Here is a 25,691-nt window from a genome sequence, read left to right as displayed (position 1 = left end):
GGATGTTAAAGGACTTACTCCCTCACACCCCTGATAATTGTAAGGCAGGATTTGAACATACATTTTCCTGACTCTGAGTCCAAAGTTGGCTTCAATGAGATACTGTATTCATAAAGTGCTATAGAAATACTAGTTATTATTAATCGTGAGGGTCGTTCAACCACTTTTCAATTGGACTTGGGTTCTGCTTGGTATTAGACGATGATCCGGCAGCCTGACCTGAGGCCAGCTTGCTGCATTGCAGTGTCTGTTTCTAAAGGCATGCTCAGACTTCTGATGGCAAAGACAGCTCAGTGCGGGGCTGTTCTTCCTTTCTAAACAGCATCCACACTCATGAAAAAATCTCCTGCACATTTATTATGAGTTTCTTTGGTTTCTCATACCACTGTGGTTTAAGCTTAATTTGAATTCTCAGCATCATTAACATCTTTTCCCACCCTGGTGTCTAAAGGTTCCGTGTTGATTTTCAAAAAGATTCATTTTACTGGCTTAAAAGTAATTGTCAATGTTACATAGCAGTGAGTCTTTAAATTAGTTGAGACTGACTCCATAGGGCAGGAATTAAACAAAGCCTTGTGTGCTTGGGTGATGCTTTTTAAAAAACAAAGCTCTTGCTTCCAGAGGACTTGACTGCCCCTCACTTATTTTTGCTGAAAAGTTGGAGTGTCCAACTGCATTTTCTAGCCTACTACCAATGAAGGTATTAAATCTTTATAAATTCCATAGTATATTGTGCTCAGCTGTTCCTTCCTTAGAATGCTGTCTTAGACACATGAAGCTTGTATCCACAACCCACTCCCAATTCCTCATTCCTGCCAGTTTCCAAGATAATGCATGTGTTCTGACTCTAAGGTTCTTGATTAAACCCCCTCCCCCATATTCCTAATAGGTGTAGGTATAACCGAAATTTTGAATTACAGAATTCAATATGCAATCTTTTCTTTTTATTTTGTCAATCCTGCCCCTCCCCGCTCAGGTTCTGCCTAACAAATTCTGGCAAAAAGCTACCTGTGTTATCCAGAGTGATTTTTGGGGGCTATTACTGATCTTTTTATATATAAAAAACCCCAAATCTGTCTCAGATAGGAGGCACGTATTTTTACTGCAATAGCATTGAAGGCCACTTTTCCATCGCCGTTACTGATGAACTTTGTTATTAATGGCTGAGATTTACAAAGAACTTTTAAGATTTGTCCAAGCCCTTTATATTCCTGGTCTCATTGGATTCCTGGAAATGAGTGAATGAATCAGTTAATGAAATAAAAAGCATTTAAGTGCTAACTATAAGCCAAGCACTGTGCTATCCTATGTATTGCAGTTACAAATAAAAAAAAAAAAAAGAGACAGTCCCCGCTCTTAGGGAGCTCCCACTCTAATTGGGTAGAGAACACATAAAAAGCTCAGCTACGGGGCACAAGGAAAGGTTCACAAGTCCTAAGGATGCAGTGGTGGGATGGATATCAAAGTCTGGGAGTACTTAAACGATAGCGTGTGTGTGTGTGTGTGTGTGTGTGTGTGTGTGTGTGTGTGTGTGTGTGTGTGTGTGTGTGTGTGTGTATGTTTGTGTGTATGTAGGGGGAGAGGATGCCTGCCCATTCCTACATTTGTTTTTTTTGTTTTGTTTTTCTTTTTGAAAACAAATTAAGATAAAGGAATTTTATACTCTTGCTGCTTTGAGTAAGAATTTGGTGTAGTAAGGAAAATCAAAGATATCACACGTTTGTAGCATCTGAATTAGTTGCCTAGTGGTGAAAGAAAAGAGTTTGGATTATCAGAATCCTTTTGAAGTTGCATTAATAGTGGCAGGAAAGAAAGGTAATGTACTGTCTCAGCGTGAGAAAGACCAGAGTTCAAGTCCTGCTCTGACTGACTCTGGCAGTTACTCTCACTGCTTTAGGCAACTTTCTAAGGTTATAAGTTAAAGAGAAGGTGTTGACTTGCATTGGCTGAGGGGGTTTTCTCACGCCAGTGAAATCACTGGCCCTATCCTTACCTACAGCCCGTAATCCTAAGCTAAGATGAAGTATAGTAGAAATAGCAATTGATATGACATCATGAGTATTGGGTTCAAGTCCCATCTCCAATACTTATTAGTTATATGAACCTCTCAGCCTCAGTTTCTCCAATTGCAAAATGAGGATAAAAAATTCTACTATCTACCTCATAGGGCTGCCAAGTAGAAAGCATTTTGTAAAACTGAAAACACTATGGAAATGAGGTGTGATCATAGCTACATCTCTGATTCAATCCTTAAGCCATTCTGAAGCTAGAACGTTCAGTTATCAGGCCCATTTTACGGAGTGGAAATCAGACACAGAAGGCTTAAGAGAGTTGTTAACAATAGGGCAGTGAGTTCTGGCTTATCCCACAACTCTTGTTACCAAACCTGTCCTGCTAGCCTGAGGTGCTAACATCCATGCACAGTTTGTTAGGGGACAGATTATAGAACACTGCCAGAAACTGCTAGGGTTCACAGAGCAGGAATAATATTACCAAGTAATCTAGCATTCCTTCCTCTACTCCATTTTAAAATATTCGTGGCAGAAATAGGAAAAGAATGTGAGCAAGTGTGGTTGATACAGATACAGACCCCTAATGCCTTTAGAAAAATTAGCTCCCAATATGTACTTTAACCATTTCACAGCTAAAGGAAACCTTTAATTAGTTCAGAAATTGCAGAATATCAAAATGGCATCCTCATCACATGGCATAATCATATGAAAGCATCTTTATTCATACTTCTCATTAAGAAACTGGCTAGCTTCCTTTTTTTCAACACATATAAATGTCTCCATTGTATACTACATTCATATCTTCAGATTATTTTCCTTAAATAATAATATTTTTGTTATTCTATTATATATATATTTTTAAAAATTTAACAATATTATTAACAGAGGCAGAATTCTCTAGTACAATTACAAGTAGGATGGGCTCAAATAAATTAACATAACATTGTGTTTATACCATTCAGACGGTCTGATCCTCCCCTTTGAAATGAAATTGAGACCATTGTGTTAAGGGTGAAATTGTACAGTTTTTCATATATACAGAAACCTGGATTTTATTATCTGTAGCTTGTATTAAATTGCCCCTAAACACACACACACACACACGCAAGCACACACACACACACACACACACACACACACACACACACACACAAGGGCACATTTCTTGGGGTACTTGTGTTTCCCATGGTCAACTGGATAAAAAATGATTTTCAGAAAGGCCAAAGACTGGATATTCCCACCATATCATCCCCACACTAACAGCAAAGTATTTTCCATATTTAACAGTTTGAAGTAGCAGCAAAACGTTGAATAGCTTCAGTAGTAGACATTTTCCAGTATTGGATTTTGAATGCACAGTAAACAAGTCAGAAAGGCAAGGTGACATAGTATCAAATAACAAACTGCATCTAACGCTAATAAATAAATGTGAGAACCTGAGAATGCTAAGTATGAGAATCGAAGTTTAGAGTTTGTAAGCAAAATAAAATAAGAAAAAACATTATCTGGTTTACATATTTAAGTACAAACCAGAAAGAGATAAAGAGGCAAGAAGGGAGGCTTAGAGACACAGTTCTCAAAAATATTAACATCTGAATGATTTAACAACCGAAGGCATTAAAAACATATAAACAATGTTAGACTTAGTGTGCCTTGTTCTTTAGCTAAATGTATATTATATTAGGCCTTCCATGTCTATTATATTGAGTGAGTAAATCATTCACTATTTACCAGTACCACTGGCATTCTTTCAAGGGTTTCTATTCCCTGAATGAAGAACCCATCTTTTTTTTTAAAACACAATATTCATCCCGGTGATGTTTTATGGTGGCAAATCTTGGAACACTGTGATGTCAGAGGAATCAAAATGGTGGGTGACTCACAGGGCAATGGAAAAACACAGGGTAATTGTGAGAGGGCTGCAGCATATCACAATGATGGTTTGTGTATAAAAAGTGGTGTGAAATAGAGCAGTGAGGGTCTGTATAACAGGAGAAGGGTGTGGGCCCATCTATCATGTAGGTGAGGCTGAGACATAACAGATGAGCTGCTGTACTAAGCATGATATTCACAACATGTTAGAAAACAAAACGACCAAAAACCTAGGGGAAGGCTTTTAGCGCACTGGGCAGGATCCTCTAAAGAAGACATAAACACAGAGGAAAAAGCGATCAAGGTAAGAAGGCATGGGGGGAGTACCCAGAGCCACTGACAAATAGGCAGTTTTAAAACGATGGGTAAGAGTTAATCCTCTAATTGTTCAGACTCTTTCTAGGAGTCCTAAAATGCTCCCTAAAATGCTTAGCCTTTAATATTTTTTTCTCAAACAAAAGACTTGATAAGCCTAAATAACCAATGCTACTTCTTTCTGAGTGCTCAGCAAAATGAGGGCTACTAGGGTTATTATGGCTGCCTACAGGAAAGTCTTTAAAGGCAAGTTAAGACAGAGGCCATGAATTCCACTTGAGTCTTTCTGTCCTCTTGATTATTTCTCCACTGGATAACAGAAGCAAGCAGCATACCACTGAAGTTTCTGTCCACAAATATGTGTGGGAACGGTATTACACACAAGCGCATGCATGTGTATCTATGTTCCTATATACAAGATGCTTTTTTTCTAAGGAAATTTAAAGTGCAAAGTTCAAAGATTCTCATTTTCTTCTTATAGCCTCTGTGGATCCATCTTGCTGATTCCAGTCAGATGTGTCTTGCTCCTACGGCTGGTGTTCTTGGGAAATGGGGAACAGTCATGTTAGCTAGAGTCTAATGGTTGAACCAGACGGTCTTTGTAGACACGAAGGATAGCTTCACACACAAACTTGTATTGGCTCTGTGGAAGAAAGAAAAGAGTGAGGGAGCACCCAGAAAGTAGAGCATTGTACAGACCTGACATGACGATGATGATCATACATGGAAAGGTCTTAAAATCAAAGAAAGCGGGGCTGGCTCTGGAGAGACCTGCTTGCTTGGGGATCATCAGGCTGACCCAAGGTCCATTCTGACATTCCTTTTAAGCCCTAGTGCAACTATCTGCAACAGGAAGGGATGCTTTGCCTTCCACAGTGACTTGGTTTTGTTGGCCAATCCTTCCAAAGAAACCAAGAAAAACATGCACACCCGTGTGAGTGTATCATTCAATTAAAATGATTATCACTAAAATATTATTAGTTAAAATGGTTATTAAAATTATAAAATGCTGCCTGAAAATGGTCCCTCCCTCAAAACCACAAATCTTGTGTCTTCATTTCCTTTAGAATTGTAGGAGACTACAAGTGTTAGAGAGGGAAGCAATCTTGGAAGGCTGGCTCGAGCAACTTTCTCACTTGACAGATGGAGAAACAGAGGACTGACCAGTGTACTTCTTTGTCATGCTTTAAAGTTTACAAATCTCTTTCCTCACAACAATCATGTGGAGCAGCTGGTACAAATATTAGTATTTCCATTTCATAAATGAGAAACCAGAGAGTTTGGAGAGTGGTTAAGTAGTTTACCCTAGGTTGCCAAGCTGGTTATTGATGAAGCTAGGACTAGGAACACAGATCTGATATTGGAAGGTACCTCAGACTCCCTCATTTTACAGATGAGCAAACTGAGGGCCCAGACGTTTACTTTGATAAACCTGAAGCCATGCCTTCTTTGTCAGATCTAGAAGTTAGATCTTTGGACTCCCAATCTAAGTGGGTTAAACAACTACCATCTGTAAAGAACATAGTAGGAGGGCTAGTTCCATGAAATAGCAGAATAGCAACGATTCCAAAGGTAAAGGTCAGAATGATCAAAGTACCATGACAATCACAGTTTTAATTAAAAAACATTTTGCTGTAAGATTTGAAGTTGTCATACCTCTACTTCAACAAGTATCATTTTAGTCACACACAATACATCCCTTTCAGTGTTCTGTCCCTAAAAAGAACCAAAGTGAGAGACCGTGCTTCCCTTCCCTGACAATAAGCATTAGGAATTTGCCCTAAACAGTGCTTTCTCTTAAAAAATGATTTATGGCTTTATTCTCTATTAATTTTTCTAAACTTGGGGGGAGGGAACCTGTGGCCTTTAGGCTACATGTGGCCCTCAAGTGTGGCCCTTTGACTGAATTCAAACTTCACAGAACAAATCTGTGGCCTCAAGACTGCAGATTTCCCAATCCTGTTCTAAACCATTCTTTATTCTGCTTTGGTGTAATGCTAGTGGCATAGAAAGATCTTCCCCAAGCTTATGTGACCTGCTTTGAGCCCTGGCCCAGCTCACAGCTGTGATACAGCCTGAGTTACATGGACCCATTGTAGGAGGAGCTTGCCCAACAGAAAAAGGAGGGAGGAACTTGCCTAGGGGAACTTGCTTATGGGGAGGCCTAGCTGAAAGAATGTGTAAGATGTTGGCACTCTCTGGATTAGTGATGAGTACCATGCTGAATCTTACCTCCTGCTATACTAATAGTGATGGCATAAATAAATATTTTGGTTTTGCCTTTGAGGAAAAGATTTTATTATATTTTCCAAATCTTCGCTGGAAATACATATGCATATTCATAACAGATGCTACTGACATTACATTTGGTGGTGAGGATGGGATGGCAAAATATAAAACCACTACTTGGAGACAGGAAGGCTCTAGGGTAGGAAATGAGTGTCCCATGTGTGAAGATTTATCTTATTCCTCCCTGGTGAGAGAATGGGCTAGAAGCACAGGACTTTGTGAAAACTGGGAACTGAGGCTACAGAAGGGAGAACTCATAGATTTAGAAAGATGTTTGGAAGGAATACCAATAGAACTGGGGAAAGAAATGGCAGGGTTATGTAGAGAAGGATGGGTGCTGCTAACAAGTTATCGTATTATATATAAAAGTAGAGACAAATTGCTGGAGAAAAAGGTTCAGCTGAAAAAGGAGTTAGCTGATTGGCATGAGAAGCTTTTTATGTTACAGCATCAGAACTTTCCTTTAGAAAAACAAGCTAGGAAATATCAGGTGGTAGCAGAAAAGACAGCTGTGAGTTTAGCTTGGAAAAAAAAGAGAAAAGTGAAGAAGAGGAAGGTACAGGTGGGCCTGTCTGGGACCCAGACATGGGGGTGGAAGGCGAAGGAAATTCAGATGAGGAGACTTCTGGAAATGTGGACACTTGTCCAATAATATAAAGAAAGCAAGAGAACCAGGGGGCCACACAGTGTGTAAGGAAGTAACTGAGAATTTTACTCAGCAGGAGGTCACAGACACATTAAGTTGATTCACCCAAAAAATGGAAGAATCATTAGTATTTTGGATGGTGAGAATCAGTGATGAAGGGGCTGGAGGAGTATGGATAGATAACAGATTGTTTGAAATTCATAGGCATTAGAATCCCTTTATACAACAAGTTTTTAGGGATTACCATATTCAAGGAAGTAACAATGGGAACTAATTTGTTAGCTTTAGCTGCCGAGGGATGCAATAAACAATATCTCACTGATTCTGTGTGGCCTAGTGGAGATAGATCCTGGCATTTGCTTAGCTAAAGGAAGAGGTAAAGAAAACTGCAATAATGATGGGAGATGCATATGCATATCGCAGCACTCCCTTAATGATTCCTAATAGAAACATAATAGTGAAGACAGCTCCCCCTGCTTATAAACATTTAATTCTGACTCTACTAATTGGGGAAATAGGGCACCCTCTTTTGGAGGTGCTACATAAGATTTCACAGTTAGGTGACCTAGGAGAAAGGGGAAAAGATAAATTTCCTGAAGAGAGAAGAGGAAATAGCCAGCAGATTCAAAGTCAGAATAGGTTAATAACGAGAGAAATGTTTACTGCTTTACTGAGAGCAGGGATAGATTACAGAAGAATAGGTGGTATTCCAACTAATGAACTATATAAGATGTAACAAGGAAAAGGGACTTAATGTTAGACTGAATAGGGAAGTGGGAACTGCCCTCTACAAATCCTCCTGGATCATTATATCCAAGTTTGTCACACTTGCAAGAATAGGAAATTGGCCAACCCTCAGTTCAGATTAAAGAAATATACAGATGGGATTCCAGATCCCATTATCAGTTTAATCACACTGGAAAAATGGATCAATCACTACAGTTGGAGCATTAATAGATACTGGGGTAGAGACCTTTTGGATATATGGAAACCCTGATAAATTTAAACAATGAAACCCTATTATCATCGCAGAACCGGGAGGGGTTGAAATACCATCCAGACAAGTTAAACTAATGATGAAAATTGGGCAATTACCTAAGAAAGAATATACTGTGGCAATTGTACCCATTCCTGAATACATCACTGGGACAGATATATTGAGAAGTATGACGTTAAATTTGCCTGAGGGGATATACCAATATACAGTAAGGAAGATAGGAATGAATGCAGTTCTAGTGAGTAAAATAAAAATGGACCTAGTCACTTTCCCTGAACCTTCTGAAGTAATTTAAAGCAGCATTGTGTGCCAGGTGAGCAAGATGAAATTACCAATACTATAAAGGAATATGTTGAGGTAGAAGTGTAAGTCCCCACTATCACTTGATGGAATAATCCTGTCTGACCAGTATGAAAGTCATACGGGACATGGAGAATGACAGTGGATTACAGACAACTGAATAAAGTTGACTCCCCTTTCGTATGCTGCTGTTCCAGATACCGTACCTTAATAGAAAGGATCCAGAAATATGATGGGACTTGGCACACAGTCGTTGATTTAGTGAATGCTTTCTTTGCTATCCCAATAGATTCTAAACAATGGGACCAGTTTTCACTTGGCAGGACAGAAAATATACTTTCACCTGCTTGCCACAGCACAGCCCTAGTATTTGTCATAGGATTGTGGCTGAACATCTGGATGAATTAGAACTGCCTGATCTACAGCTTACTCACTACATAGATGATATTACGATATAGGGAAAAAATGTAGACATGGAGAAGAGTTTGATGCCTTTTCACTGAGCATATGAAAAGCAAAGGGTGAGAAATTAACCCTGCAAAGGTTCAAGGACCAGATCAAACAATAAAATTCTTAGGCATAAAATGGAATAAGGGACTGCAAGAGATTCTACCACAAGCCCAACAAAAGATTCAGGATTTTCCTATCCCTACCAATAAGAAAGAGGCTCCAAAGTTTATAGGATTATTTGGATACTGGAGACATCACATAGCACAGTTAGGGCACATTCTGAAACCCTTATATAAGGTTACTAAGAAGAAATATGAATTTGATTGGGGACTTGGGGCAGAGTAAAACTTCTGAAGAAGCAAAGGCCGCTCTACAGTTAGCTCTAGATTCATGGCCTATGCAAAGTGGCTCAGTGGAATTGCTAGTGACTGTACAGGAAGAATATGCAGACTGGAGTTTATGGCAAAAAGAGCAAAACTGAAAAGTACTCTTGGGATTTTGGTCTAGGGAACTCCCTTCATCTGGAGCTCAATATACCTCTTTTGAAAATCAGTTGTTAGCTGCATACTGGGCCTTGATAGAGAATGAACAACTGACTCTGGGCCATGAAGTAATATTAAGGCCTGGAATCCTGATGATGACCTGGGTAATGGGTATACCAGTTTACCACAAAATTGGACATGTGCAAAGAGGCTAGCATAATTCAACGAAAATGGTACATTCAAAACAGATCTAAAATAGGCAAATGTGAAGTTTCTGCTTTACATGAATCTGCAGCACACATAGATACTAAAGGAAATGACATATCCCCTGAACCAAAGCAACAGTTGGTACAATCCGTGTTAAAATGGAATGAGAGATATGACAGATTAACTGAAGAACAAAAGAAACATGTATGGTTTGCTGATGGGACAGCAAAATATTTAGGCAAAAAAGACATTGGAAAGCAGTGGCCTCATGTACTCTGTGGGACTTTGGGAAGTACTGGGATAGGTGGAAGTAGTCAATATGCTGAACTTACAGCAGTACATCAAGTTAGTAAAACAGAACAAGGAGGACAGTGTCATGTATCTACTAATTAGCTAATGGGTTAGCTACATGGATGCCCATGTGGAAAAATCAAAATTGGGGAATTCATGGTAAACAAGTCTGGGGCAAAGAATTATGGGAAGATATATGGGATACGTCTTTGGTTACTAATTTGTCAGTTTTTCATGTAGACGCTCATGTGGCCCTCACTATGCCAGAATGTGAGTACAATGCACATGCTGACTGACCAGCAAAGATTGCTACTCAACACATTGTTCCCACTCTGAAACCAACGGATGATCCTGCACTAGCAAAATAGATCCATCAAATGGCTGGCCATTTAGGGGTCCAGGCCACACACTGGTGGGCACAAGATCGAGGTATTAGTATCTCACATTCATTGTTAAAACAGGTAGCAAAGGAATGTCATATATGTCAACTGGAAAAGGAACGAACTGTTCCTTGTTTAGTAACTGCAGAGATAGCAAGGGGAAAAGTCCCAGGCCAAATTTGGCAAAGAAATGATGTTTGAATCCCTATCCCAAGACAGAGGATGCAAATTTTTATGTACTTGTGTTGATACCTATTCAGGTGTATCAGTGACTTGTCCCTATAAGAATAAAACCCAGAAAAACACCTGTAGAACTCTAGATTATCTTAAGTCTATATTATGGAACCCCAATGCAGATTCAAAGTGACAATGGGTCACATTTTAAAGATAATGAAATGGAGAGATATTATATACTAAACAATAAAGAATGGATATATCATATTCATATTATCCATAAGCATCTGTGTTAATTGAAAGAATGAATGGATTATTAAAGAACAGTTAAGGAAGTGAAGTTCTAATAATTCTTATCAACATTGGAAAGATAATTTGTTCACTGTTTTACATAGGGAAGAAGTACATCTCTAGCTGGACTGAGGATCCCAAATCTGCAAATTAGAAAACAGAAAACATATAAGATCCCAAATATTGAATATTGGACTGTAGGGCAAGATGTCCCAGAACCATATCCAGGAACGCCTGATACATATAATAGAACTTGAGAAACAGGCGGGATGGACAGAGGCAAATATTCTCGTGACCTTTAAGGCATATGCTATGTCCATCTTCCTGTATGAGCTGATTCTCATTATATGTCTATTATGAATGTAAGTTCTCTGACAGGGAAGAATGTGAAACAGCTGGAGGAATACCTTTATACATGGGACAGCTCGGTGATGCACTGGATTGATCTCTGAGCTTGGAGTCAGGAAGACCCTTAGTTCAAATTCGACCTCAGACACTTAGCTGTGTGGGACACTACCTTCGAGGGTTGTTGTGAGGATCCAATATGATAATAATTATAAAGTGCTTAGCATAGTGCTTTGGCATGTAGCTATACAAGGGCGAATAAAAATATTATTACTATGCTGGAAAATTAGAGAGAATAAACATAGGTTAGAGAAAATAATCAAAGAAATAAAACAGGAGGATTTTTTTTTCAGACTGGGTCTCTCTCTTCCAGGCTAGTAGTGTATCTACTCACAAGCTGACTTTCAGTGTGGATCAGTATGGAATCTCCTGTCTGACCTGAGCTGGTTCACCCTTTGTTAAGTCTGTCTGACTGTCCTGTCCTGTCCCACCTCTTCTTGAGGGCCCCACTATACCGGTGTTAGACTTAAGGCAGACGCTGGATCAACTTGAGTCCTACTGTAGCTCAGAATTCTTGAGCTTGAGTGACCTACCAGCCCCAATCTTCCTAGGAGCAGGGATTAGAGGTATGTGCCATTGCACCTGGCAAGAAAATGATTCCAGAGAGAGAGAGGGAATGAAATGTGTCAAGAGGTTTGCAAGAACTTGACAAAAGAAGGAAAAATTACACAAAAGGTATGAAGTACTGATTTTATAAATGATACATAAAAAGCACTGAGAGGTAGAGTTCCACAATGGCTAGAGAGCTGGTCTCAGGGTCAAAAGACTGGGTTTATGACCTGCCTCTGACACATGCTAGCTGTGGGACCTTAACTGGGCATGTCATGTAATCTCTCAGTGCTCTAGGCAACTTTCTCAGGCTACAATTTTAGGAGCAGTTGCTGAATTGCATTAGTAAAGGAACACTGATCATTGGGTACTAAAATTGCATGTACAGTTAAAAAATACTTACATACATATGAGGGAGGGGAGGGAGATGATAGAGGAGGGGGAGAAAGGGAAAAGAAGGAGAGGAGGAGAGAGGGAGAGGAGAGAAAAGGAAAGGAGGAAAGGGGAGAAGTGAGGGGGGGAAGGAGAAGGTAAGGAAGAGGGAAGGAGAAAAAGAAGGAGGGAGAGACAGAGGGAGGGAAGGAAGAAGAGAATTAGATAATTTTATATTAAATCAAATAAAATTTAAATTTAGTAATCTGGCATATTTTTGGTGGAGCACAACAGGTGCTGGAGACAGAAGACTTGGATTTGAAAGCTGGCACAGATATTTAACAGCTGTGTGACCCCAGGCAAGTCTCTTTGTCCCTCTAGGTCTTGGTTTTCTCCTGCGTAAAATTAAGGGGGTTGACTAGATAATCTCCAGGTTGTCTTGAATCTCTAAAATTTGGAAGCTACCTACCCCTCATTGGGTTGTTGTGAGGAAAGTACTCTGTAAACTCTGAAGTGCTATGAGACCGTGGGCCTTCCCTGTGCCACAGCCCCGCTACTGGATGGCTTCTAAGCTCCCTTCCAGCCTCCACCACACCACTCATTCAACAAATACTAAATGCATATCATCCTGGGAGGAGAGGCAAAGTTTACATGAAATTTGTTTCCTGTCCTCATGGAGCTTACTTACAAACTTGTATCATCACTAGATTTCTAGCATTAAATTTGAAATGCAAAGTTTAAACAAGATGTAGAGTTATTTCTTCCACATCTTGGGTATCAGGGGCATGGCACCCACTTGATCTAGAAAATCTGTGTAAAATTTTTGACCTTCCCTTTGTACCAAAGAAAAAATCTGAATTTTTTTCTTTTTCTTTTATGGGGTGCTTACAGTACCTTATTGCAAAATTTGCGTTGATATTACATAGTCCTATACACATATTTTATGCATTTCTAAGTTTCTGAATTTTTTCTGTGTCATCTGTGGCTTTCACAAAGCTCCCCCCAAATTCCCACTTAATTTCTTATGCCAACCCATGACACATTGAAACTGTGATGGGGAGTGTGGAAGGAATAACTGTGGTCCCTGTCCTTGTGGGGCTTATACATTAGAATTATCAGTAGGTTTTATCTGAACGCTTCGGTCCAGCTAACCATGAGTCCTTATATGGGTGTCCCATCCCTTCTGGGTCTAGAACAGGTTGGTTCTAGGGTTTCAGCTCTGAGAGTTTGGGCTAGCCCAGAAGTTTATCTTCAAATTTCTAGCTACTCATTGCTTTTCCGGGCTTTAGGCAAAAAGTCCTTCTTGGGTAACTGAAGATAATTAAAGATAATTTAAATGATGGTCTTAGCTCTATGCGAGTCAGCTAAGTAAAACAAAGGGGTTGGAAAAGTTGCCTTCTAAGTTCCTTCCAGCTCAAAATCTGGGTTCTCTGCCTTTGATTCCCTAGGAAACTGAACCTTTAAATGTCTATTTTTAGTAACTCCTCCAGAACCTAGGCACTGCCCCCTACAGAAAGCAGGTGCTTGCTTAATAAGTGCTAGTTGAATGCACAACTGGACACATATGAGCTGAGCTGGCTGAACTCATCCTCTAGGGCCAAGCAGCTTACTCCCATAACAGAGAAGTAAGTAGCTATTGAAATTACAGGAAAGATTCTCCTTTCTCTGAGTGGAAAACATACTAAGAGAGGGGGATGAAGAGTCTCTTGCAGAAGAGTGCTGGTGGCAGTTACAGGTGAGGAGGAGGTCTGTTTTGTAAGTAGTCACATCTTAGCCAGCACAGATGGGGTTACTTACTACTCTACCTGCTACTGCAGCTAAGATAGGGTTTTTCCCTCTTTCAAGGTCAGTGGAATGCAGCTGGAGGGGAATTTTTCTCTTCTCTTTCCAGGTCAATAAGATTCCTTTCTGGTAATACACATCTTTAGATTCCTGAGTTCTAATTCAGAATATATTTTTTCTTAGATACATTTATTAGGTTTCCAGGCCAGTCCACAAAAGTCTATTGTATCCATAAGATTGCTAATATAAATTATGGATTTCTAATGCCACACTTTAGAAAATACCTTAGAACTCAGATGAAGGGAACAATCAACCACAATTCCAGAGTACCAGTGATGAAGGCCTTTACCCATCTCCTGACAACAATGGTGATGGACTCTGGGTATAGAGTTAGACACATTTTTGGACATGGTCATAGTGAGAATTTGTTGTGCTTGTTCCATATTTGCTTGTTACAAATATGTTGTATCTGTTAGCATATCTGTTATAAGGGTTTTGTTTTGTTTTTTTCCCCACTTGGGGGAGGGAAAAAACCCTGAACATTCGAAATAGTCCATTTAGAAGGGAAAATATCCTAATTGTGTGGGGAGTATGAGAGAATTCATTTTTACAGACATTGGATAAGAAATTAGTAAATGAAAAAAAGTAGCTAATATTTATATAGCACTGTGCTAAGTGCTTTATGATTAGTATTCTTACTTTATCCTCAACAATATCCCCATTTTACAGATGAGGAAATTGAGGCAAAGACAGGCTGAGTGACTTGCTGAGGGTCATACAGCTAGTAAGTGTCTCAGGCTGTATCTGAATTCAGAGCTTCCTGATTTTAGGCCCAGCGCTCTATCCGCTGTACTAGCTAGCGCTACCCAGTGAAATCTGAAGGAAAAAAAACAACTTAGGATACAACCTCTTTTCTTGCTTTCCCTAATGTTCCGGAAGAAGAAAGGCTGAGAAAGGCTCAAAGATAAAAGGCTCAAGCTACTTAACCTAGTGTGGACCAGTTATTATCAATAATTACCACTCCTGGAAACCTGACCAGGTCAGGCCATAGTTTCTTCACCTTGCTTTCCTAGGAGCATAAAAGTTGGCCAAAAGCAGCCCAAACTCAATTTTAAATAGGCAAATCCCAAATCTTGCAGGCAGGGAATTCCCTGGTGAATGTGATATCGTGATTTTAATTGTGAAAGCACAGGGAGTTTCAGCATTGTAATCACCATGTTTGGCTATGATGCGGTGCGTGGCCAGAACAAGACAACCCTGGGTCAGGGATTCCTGAAGCTGATTTTGATTGGTCAGATATTAAGTGCCCTAAGGGAGAGAGGCAGCTGGTGAGCACACCTTAGCTTACTGCCTAGGTAATTAATTCCTCTTGCTTTCTTCCTTCTGTAGTGCTCTAAGCCCTAGGTCTGGGTCCCTCATGTGGAGTAACTGTCTTACTGTTTCCAGGAGTGTTTTCTGTTAAACACATGTGGTCCTGCTTACTTCCTGTCAGGTACCTGTAGGTAGAACCTACAGGTACCTGGCAGGAAGTCAGAAATCTTGAAGTACTTGAATTCTCAACACTGACTAGTACCCTGCAACTCTTTCCTTCAAAGTGCTTTACTGCCAAGAGAGATTAGTGTTCCAAGGCCATAGGGAATGTCCCGGCTCAGCAGGGACCTGAGACAACACCTGTTTCAAACCCCTCATTCTCCAGATAAGTTCACTGAAGCCTAGGCAGATACTTTCCCAGGGGCAGAGGTCTCCCACGGTAGAAATGACTTCTGAAGGAACTTGTTTACCAGAACAAAACATGTGGCAATAACATTTGAAGAAATTTTAAAAGAGAGAGCCTTAAAGCAATTGCAAGCATTGTCTACGTCCTCCCGGTTTATCAGGACAGTCGTGTCACTATGTCCTATACACAGAAGTCTTCAGTTGTCTGTTTAAAAAGTATAGTGCTGTGTAGGAGCTCTAAGAGCAGTGCTGTAGTAATAGCAGTTCCTTCCTTTCCCTGTTCTCTATTTAATTTGAATCACTTCATGAATACATCCATTTATTAATAGTAAAACACTAAAAGATAGGATCCAAACTCTTGGTAGAGAAGCCAGTATTCTAAGCTGTCTTTATCATACAGGTAAAATTACAAACAAAATAGGGAGACAATTATATTAAATTGCAGGACTCAAGTGAATAACAATTAGGCTACAGAAATGGTTAACTGTATTCCTGCACTATCCTAACACAAAAAAGGGTAGATAGTCATGTGTGTGCGTGTGTGCGTGTGCGTGTGTGTGTGCGTGTGCATTTTAAAGATCTCAGTTTCTGAGTCTTTTCACTGGTGTACACAAAGTAGTTTTGGATGAGCTAAAATGGCCCTGGTATTTTATGGGAACAAAGGGAGCCAAATTTACTCCCAGAGGTACAGTGTTTTCCACTTAGGCAAGATCTGACCTTGAAATAAGTTAGACAAACAGCATGTATTCAAAGAGAATAACAGAGTTTTCATTCCAACTACAGACTATACCTCTGGTGGAAGGCAGAATATATAAGAAAGTGGAAATCCACACAGTCTGCAATTAATGAATGCACATCAAATGAATGTGCTGAATTCACATCTCACTTAGAATGAACACTTAAAGAAAGTGATGCATTTATCTACAGAAATTAAATTGGCAGGTAAAATGTAAGCCCACTGAATAAGACACTGAGACTATTAATTACCTTTGAAGATAACCAAGTAAAATGGATATTTTACAGAAATTTTAACATCAAACATTTAGCATGAAAATATCTTAGCAAGGACTCCCCATCATCTGGAATTAGGTTAACATTCTAACTCACTGATGTCTGCACCATCATAGCACGCTGGTCTCTCATTTTTCGGATAATATCCAATGGATAAACAGGCTGGCTTCTTTCAATTAAACACATAGCTGTTTCCATAGTGACCAACACACCAGTTCGACCTATTCCAGCACTGAAAAATGAAACAAGGAAAGCAATGGCACATTAGGAAGACAGGTCTGGACTTGGAATCAACTGGCATGCCACGGCTTAGATGTCACATCTTTCTGAAGAAAAAAAGATAGGGAATAAGGGGCATGTTGTAGAATGGATTCTTTTTCAGGTTCACGTCGGACCAGATGTTCCTAGGGTTCTTTTACATTGTGAGGTTCTTTGAGACAACCCAGGTGAGTATTTATTCCTAGCATATATCCAATGTGGGTGTTTCCAGTTATTTGGGAACTCTGATTTTATATATTATGTAGGCAACCTGTAAGAATTGATGCAAATTCTAATAACATTTAAACCATAAACACAGACCTTAAAATTAAGGGGGAGGGGGTTGAGTAAACATTCCACTTTATTCAATTGGAATAAAAAGCTCCAATTGAAATATTTTAGTATTTTTAAATGAACATTAAAGATGGTCTTTTTATGGTTTGTGTTTTTTAAAACCAACATATCCTCCCACTTCCTTACACATGTAATTGTCCATTATATTCAAGAATTAAAGTGTGTAGACAACAGAAAATATTTTCATGGTAGGAAAGTATGTTAGGGGATATTTTTATTTTCCATCTAATGATCCTTATGCCTTCACATGAATCACAAGGCTTTGCATTTTACAGTTTTCTAAATCTTGTTAAGTACATTTTCATATTTTATTGTTTATTTTTGCCATCCTTTCTTTTTTAATTTTGAGTTCCAAATTTTCTCCCTTCCTCCCACATCCTCCTATACCCATCAAGAAGGCAAGCAATATATCAGTTATACAAGTGAAGTCATGCAACACGTAACTTCGAGGTTAGCCGTATGCATTTTAAAAAGCAAGAAAAATAAAGTGAGAAAATGACACTGCAGTTTGCACTCAGAGTTCATCAGTTCTCTCTCTGGAGGTGATAGCATTTTCCATCCTTAGTCTTTGGGGATGGTCTTGAATTATTGCATTGATCAGAAAAACCAACACATGATCAGCACTGCTGTGATGCACAATGATCTCCCAGTTCTCACTTAACTTTGCAGCCATTCTTATTGGGTCTTGCCATGTTTTTCTGAAGCCACTTCCCTCCTTATTTCTTCTAGCACAACAATACTCTATCACAATCATGCGCCACTACTTGTTCAGACATTTCCCAATTGATGAGCAGCCCCAGGATTTCCAGTACTTTGCCACCACAATAAGACCTACTAGAAATGTGTTTTACAAATAGGTCCTGTACCTTTTTCTTTGATCTCTTTGGGATACAGACCTAGTAGTGGCATTGCTGAGTCAAAAGGTATACACTGTTTTATAGCCCTTTAGGTATAGCTCTAAATTGTTCTCCAGAATAGTTGGGCCAGTTTACTACTATTAAGTATCAACGAGATTATGGGGTATAGAAAGAAAAAAAAGGCACATGTCTTTCTAGGATTCAATATTAACACCATAAATTGAATATTAGCCTATAGACTTCCCTTTCCTTCCCCACCTGAACACAAATTTATCTTACTCTACATACCTGCAGTGAACTAAGATGGGTTCATTTTCCACTCTCATTGTCCTCATAGAGGTTACAAATTCCAAAAAGTCTGATGAATCCTCAGGAACCCCATGATCAGGCCAAGCGACATACTGGAGATGAGTAACTGTGTGTTCTTCCCCTGTCTGTGGAGGAGAAAGATGTACTTTACTTCAGACTCTAGACAGATGAAGTGACATCACATAGCTAGTCTATATCAGAAGCAGTACCTGAACCCAGGTCTTTTCAACTCCAAGGTTAGTCCTCTATCCTCTACATCATGATTTTTCTCAGCATTTTTCATAGGTCTTCTATATAGAGTCATCATGACATAATGGACAGAGAGCCAGCCTTGAAAGTCAGGAAGATCTAGATTCCTGTCTTGCCTCTGATACATTCTAGCTGGTGTGACTATGGGTAAATCACTTAATCTCTCAGTATTCTAGGCCAGGTTGAGACCCACAGTTTGAGAAGCACTGAGAGGTCGTGAGTGGAAAAAGTTGAAGAAGCCCTGCTCAGCAACTCTCTAAGATTATACATTGCAAAGAAAGTGCTAACTTACCTTGGGGAACAATTTCCTCCCCTGGGAGTTCCTTACCAATGAAATCTCAGGTGCAGTCCCCAAAACTATCCTTCTAAACAGAAGAAATGTTGCCAACACTGAAATACTTATTAGAAACTGTCCCTATCTATAAAATTCATTCCAAAAGCTGTGATTGGTCATTAAATATTGACTGGATTGAAACACCTAGTCCATGGATGATGCAAAGAAGCCATGGCCATGTCTCTGAAGAAGCTTCCAGTCTGATGGCAAGCTGATGTACTGAAGCATTTAGCATTCATCAAGCACTGTCCTCCCAAAAAGGAAGGAAAGAAGAATTTTTTAAAAGCCTACTGTGTTCCATGCACTGTGCTAAGCGCTTTACACATATCTCCTCATTTGGTCCTCATAACAATCCTGACAGGGAGGTAGGATTATTATTCCCATTTGACAGATGAGGTTAAGCCCAGAGTCATACAGTTAGTAGGTGTCTGAGGCCAGATTGGAACTCTTGCCTGACTCCAAGCCCAGTGTGCAATCCATTGTGTTAGCTACCTGCCCCAATGAGGTAGATAATTTTATAGTATGTCTGAAGTATGAATATTATTATCCTCAATTTACATTTTTGCTTTCCCTTCATCTCTCACCCAACAACCACCTGAGTTGTACAGACATCATCAGGGCCAGCCTGGAGGGAAGAGTGACTTTGATCTTATTGGCATCTGGATGAGGTGGGAGTCACCAACTACAAACCTTCCAGTGATATGAAAGACCATCAGGATTTACTACCCACGTTGTCACTGTGTCCTCAAGTCCTCCAAAAGTAAGAGGGTTTGCTTTATGCCCTCCGGACCCCTGGGCACTGTCATCTGACCTGCTGGTGTAATTTAAGGATTCTGAGGCTTTTCCTCTTGCCTTGAACCTGAATGTGTTTTGTCTTCCAGCACTTGCCACACAGCTTGGCACATGGTATGTATTTAATAAGTGCTTTCTGTTTCATTCATTCAATCAGTGATTCATTTATTCACTCTGAAGTTCAGGCTCAGAGTAAGTCATACCACCATTCATTGCAAGAAAGTGTCACAGTAGGAACATGAATCCATCTCTTTCCACCATGCCACACTGCCTCCCTAGACTGTTGTCAAACCCTGTGAATACCTGGAGAAGGAGATCATGCCTAAGTCTTTTCTTAGAAGACATTTCTCCATAGTTCCTTCACCTGACTTTTGCATGGCATGGCTTCATCAAATTGCTTATTACCTTTGTTAATGTCCTTCTTAAAACACAATGGTCAGAACTGAAAACACCACCTCAACTGTGGTCTAACCGGGGCGGGCTAGAGTATGACTGTCTTCTCCCTCATTATGGACACTATGATTTCTTCAACACAGGCTAAGATCCTATTATAGCCTTTTTAGTTGCCATATCCCAATGCTGAGGGAAGCTAGGAGGTGAAATGGATAGAGTGCTGGGGCCTGGGGTCAGGAATCCAGTCAATTCAAATCCAGTCTCAGATACCTGTGTGACCCTGGACAAGTCACTTAACCCTGTTTGCCTCAGTTTCCTCATCTGTAAAATGAGCTGGAGAAGGAAATGGCAAACCACTCCTGTATCTTTGCTAAGAAAACTCCAAATGGGATCATGAAGAGTTAGACACGACTGAAACGACTGAACCACCATCACCACGCTACTGACTTGTAACCCACTAAATGAGCAAATGACTTCATATTTACAAAAAGCAGTTTGCACAGGGCCTGACACAGAGTATATACTTCTATAAATGCTTATTCACTTCAATGTCCAGATCTTTTTCACGTAAGTTACTTTTAAGCTACATGTCCCTTCCATCCAATCTTATAAGACAACGGCAAACAGCAGACTACTGCTTACTGATGTGGTTCCAGAAGATAAAACAAACGGTGCTTATATAATGGCCCTTCAAGGCGAGCACATAATTCAAGACATACCCGCTGGGCATCCTTTCAGGCCATCAATCAGCCCACAAGCATTCACTGAGGGTCTGTTATGTGCCAGACACTGTGCACAGCACCGAGATACAAAGAAAGGAAAACCCTGGTCTTTGCCTCAGTGAGTTCACCTTCTAATAGGGGTGCCAGGGATGGAGAACTCACACAGAAGGAAGGGAAACCCCTTCACACTCATAGTGCCCTGCTATTCCAGAAAACAGTTCACTTACCACTGCTGAAACTCATATTTAAATAGTCTAACCAGACCCATGGGGTGAACTTGCCAAATGCTGTTTCTTGGAGTGCTCATTCCCCAGTTTATTGTTTTCTCTCCCTACATGCTGTGGATAAGTACAGGACATATAGTTATCCTTTATTAAATTTAATTTTGTGTATTTCGTCTCAGTGGGATCTTTCTGAATCCTAATTCTGCCATCCAGAATATCAGCTACCCCTCCCTTTCAGCGTTATGTGACCTGCAGAACTGAAAGACGATGCTTATTCAATTTGCAGAAGAGAGACTATTAAGGCATAATGCTAGAGACCTCCTTCCAAGCTGAGTGCAATCCATTAATCAACAGTCTTTAAGTAGGGTCATTCAAACAGCTACCGATCCGTACAAACTGTATTAATATCACTAGGAAACATGGCACAGTGCATAGAATCCTGGACTTGGAGTCAGAAAGACCTGAGTTTGAATCTCAACCTGAGGGTAGTGGACAGAATGCCAGGACTGAAGTCAGAAAGACCTAACTCCAGTCTTAGACTCATACTAGCTGTGTAACTCTGGGCAAGTCACTTAACCCTTTTTGCCTCAGTCTCCTCATCTGTAATAGAAACTGGAGAAGGAAATAGTGAACCTAGAATCAGTGATAATGATGGAAAAAAAATTAACCTCCCCTCCATGCCAATAAACCTATTCCACTATGAATACTTTCATCACTTCTCTATGGAGTTAACTGCAAAGTGGCACACACTCTGTTTTATGGGAGAGCTTAAATAAAAATTTTCTTGCAGGTGCCAAGGACCTTCCACCAATCTTCTATTTGTTTTGTTTTTGCCTGCAGGCATCTGTTGTCTCTAGCCATGCTACCTAACAGTTCTGGGCAGAGAAGTTATTACCTGCATCTCTGTGACATCAAATATGACACTAGCTGCAAGGCTCCATTAGGGGGCTTCAGGGACTTGGGGTGGCCATGATTCTGTGACACCCCTTGATATGTCTTGAATTCCCTGGCTGCCTTGTGTGCTCAGGTCTTACTAGACTATCTAGGACAAGGAGGTTCTTAATCTTTTTTTTCTGTCCTAGATCCCTTTGGCAATCTGGGGACACCTTTGGAACCCCTTTTTAGAATAATGCTTTTTTTAAAAAACCATAAAATGAAATGCATAGGATTTCAAAAGAAACCAAAGGTTAGTGAAAATAAAAGTGTATTTTTTTTAACCCATCCAAGTTGATAGAACCTCTGAAATCTATTTTTGGACAGTTTGGTTTCTCGGACCCTAGGTTAAGAATCACTGATCTAGATCAGATCCCAGGGGACTCCATACTGACTTTGAAAACCACAAACAAACATTACCTATGTTGCATTGTGTTTTTATTTATTTTAGTAAACATTTCCCAATTACATTTCTTTCTGGTTCAGGTCACACTTGGGTAGACTACCAACTACAGATCTAACACCTCTGCTATAGAACATCCAGGGTAGTGTGTTTAGTGCCTAGAGTTCAGGAATTAGGAACTTTTAACTGTGAAGAGTTTGTATTATAGCTGACTGATGGGCAACAGAGAGTTCCTAGGGGTGATTTAACAATAGCAAAAACTCCCATTTATAGGTCATTTATGCAGAGTGTTTTTCTCACAGCAAACCTGAGTTAGGGAGTATAAGTATTATCATCACTGTTTAGCCGATGAAGAAACAGAGGTTAGAAGAAGTTACGTGACTTGCACATGGCAGGGTTAGAGGCAGGATTCACATCCAGACTTCTAGACTCCAAGTCAGTACTCTGTTCACTATGACTCACTCAAAAACTGATTTATCAGAACAAACTTCTTGAGAGATTATACATACATACATACATATATATATATATATACATATATATATATATACACACACATATATGGATGTACATATGTAGAGAGATGGAATTTGTCAATGCTTAAAGCACTACATGAAGTAGGCTATTTGATTTAAGACAGAAATACTTGAAATTTATATAGTGTATTGGAGCTTTTGTCTACATAAATACACACAGAAACGAAGATTATACATCCTCAAAATTCCATTTGAAGGTCCGAGGAAGGACCAGTTCATTATTCTTTTGTGGTTCAGTTATTTCAATCGTGTCTGAATGCTTTTGGGGTTTTCTTGGCAAAGATACTGGAGTGATTTGCCATTTCCTTTTCCAGCTCATTTTACAGATGAGGAAACTGAAGCAAACAGAGGTAAGTGACTTGCCCAGTGTCCTACAGCTAATAAGTATCTGAGGCTGGATTTGAACTCAGGAAGATATTTTCCTGATTCCAGGTCCAGCACTCTATCTATCGTGCCACCTAGCTGCACAAAGATAAAATCATATATCATTCCTAGTAACAAATAAGCTAGGAGGAAATAAGCGTAGACACCACGTTACTGTCCTTTATACCAAATATAGCGTATGACCTATTGATGTTTACCTCGATTTTTGTGACCAGCATTTCTCTAAAAACATAGGCAATGGTGCAAACTTCTGACTGACATTTGATACGAAAGTTCCCATATTCCATGACATCTGGAGGGTCGGGCCAGTATTGATGACATTTGGTCTACAAAAAAAACAAAAGGAGCAGTTAGCTTTAATCCATTTTTCATAGGAGTCAAATCCTTTTGACAAACTATAAATGCATATACAACCTACAAGATTTCACCCTCATCAGCAAAATGAGGGGATTGGACTATACGACTGCTTATGTCCCCTTGCAGCTTTAAATCTACAACTATCTACTGTGTGCATAGCACTAGCTGAAGTACAGATGAGAGACAGAAAATAATTGTAGGAAGAAATCTTGGGACTATATCACCTTCAAAATCCAGAACCCTGAAATTCATCTAATACTTCCACCTTTCCTACTCACACTAAATCTGTTCTTTTAATCTGAGGTCCCTTGACTCAGTGCTGTTTTCCCATATCTCCCTGATGCTAGCTAGCTTCATTTGCCTCATTATTTAGCCTTGACCCCATGGTCAGCCACAGGAACATTCCATTAGCATTTATCACACTAGTAAAATCCCTCACTGCACTGACCTTTCATCAAGCTAACCTATAAATATCATCCCTAGGTAATTCTTCATTATCTCTGCTCTTGCTAACAGACTGCTGAATCTCTGCTCTTAGCTTATACTTCCTTTAAAACCCAACTCAAATGCCATTTTCTCCAAAAAAATCTTTCTGATCTCATTCCCCATCTCTGTCTTCCCAGTTGCTAATGACTTACTCCCCTTGACATCTCATGGCATTTTTCCTACCTCTCCAAAGGACCGCCATGAAAATAGTCTATTTTATAGAAATCCGGGTGGTTTGTCTTAGCCACTTACTAAACTTTCTCACTTTCTCGGTATAATTATTTAATCAGTGTCTGCTGAACTGAAAAGATGAGCCTGGAGATCAGAAATACCACACCAGTCTGGCTTCTGTAGGGTGGGCTCCTAGACGAGTAAGCAACAAGAGGCGCTTGATGTCTTTGCTGACTACATGTCCTATACCTTGTTCAGAAGGGTGTTTGTCCCTCACTGCCTGATAAGTCACAAGAATCTATTTTAAACTAGACGAGACTGCACCAGGGGATTACAACATTTACAATTTACAATTACCACTGTTTCTGCCAAAGGTCCTTGGTCCTTAGATTGGTTCAAACTCTCAGCATTTAATGACACTCTGAGAGGTGATTTAACTACAGAAGAATAGTTGTTACATTTTAGACCTTCCTGCTACAATGGATTTTACTGCTCTTATCTATGAAAAAAAATAACATAAGCTTCCCTACTACCACCAATATTATTTAATTACTTTGGGGCAACTAGGTAGAGAGAATGCCAGGTCTGGAGTCAGAAAGATTCATCTTCCTGAGCCCAAATCTGGTCTCAGGCACTTACTAGCTGGGTGACCCTGAGCAAATCACTTAACCCTGTTTGCCTCAGTTTACTCGTCTGCAAAGTGAGTTGGAGAAAAAAATGGCAAACCACTCCAGTATCTTTGTCAAGAAAACCCCAAATGGGGCCACAAAGAGTCAGATGGTCCAAAATGACTGAATAACAATAACAACTCTTGATATGAATGTCTTGGTGCTCAAGTAGAAGGGAAGCAAAATGGAAACAGGCATCCTCCCTATAGAAATGATTATTCTGAATTCTTATTAGAGTAGTGGGAATATTTTACCCATCAGGTAAGAAATAAAAATCCTTATTCGCTAGGTTGGAGAAAAGAGGGAAAGAAGTTAATTTCTTTTTTTTTGTTATACATATATATTTTTTTGTTTATTTGTTTATTTATTTAACTTTTAACATTCATTTTCACAAAATTTTGGGTTCCAAATTTTCTCCCCTTATGTCCCCTCCCCCACCCCAAAACGCCGAGTGTTCTAGTTGCCCCTGTCTGCCAATCTGCCCTCTCTTCTATCATCCCTCTCTGCCCTTGTCTCCATCCTTATACCCCTTTACCTGTATTTCTTATTTCCTAGTGGCAAGAACAGTACTCGACAGTTGTTCCTAAAACTTTGAGTTCCAACTTCTTTACCTCCCTCCCTCCCCACCCCTTAAGAAGTTAATTTCTTAAAAACACAGACCAACCGAAAACTATAACAAAAGAGCTAAAGGTTTCCCCCTCTCTGCTTACATTAGTGGAG

At 39.7% G+C, this 25,691-nt stretch overlaps 1 protein-coding gene across 6 annotated transcripts in view; it reads right to left on the bottom strand.

Moving 5' to 3' along the window:
- Nucleotides 1–2,636: 2,636 nt before the first annotated feature.
- The window catches only part of PTPN3 (protein tyrosine phosphatase non-receptor type 3), a 302,221-nt gene continuing 279,166 nt past the window's right edge, over nucleotides 2,637–25,691 (bottom strand). For 4 of the 6 annotated variants that reach the window (XM_072596700.1, XM_072596701.1, XM_072596699.1 and 1 more), the window contains exons 23-26: nucleotides 23,487–23,615; nucleotides 18,299–18,444; nucleotides 16,638–16,773; nucleotides 2,637–4,842 (exon numbers count right to left, since the gene is read on the bottom strand). In XM_072596700.1, coding sequence (XP_072452801.1) covers nucleotides 4,765–4,842; nucleotides 16,638–16,773; nucleotides 18,299–18,444; nucleotides 23,487–23,615 — 489 coding nt within the window. In that variant the 3' untranslated portion in view covers nucleotides 2,637–4,764. The remainder of the gene's footprint in view (nucleotides 4,843–16,637; nucleotides 16,774–18,298; nucleotides 18,445–23,486; nucleotides 23,616–25,691) is intronic. The other 2 variants (XM_072596702.1, XM_072596703.1) reach the window with 1 other exon arrangement.

Source organism: Notamacropus eugenii, chromosome 3 (assembly GCF_028372415.1).
Source record: "Notamacropus eugenii isolate mMacEug1 chromosome 3, mMacEug1.pri_v2, whole genome shotgun sequence".
NCBI lineage: Eukaryota > Metazoa > Chordata > Mammalia > Diprotodontia > Macropodidae > Notamacropus > Notamacropus eugenii.
Note: the sequence above shows the minus strand (reverse complement) of the source record. Positions and strands in the feature narration are given on the sequence as shown.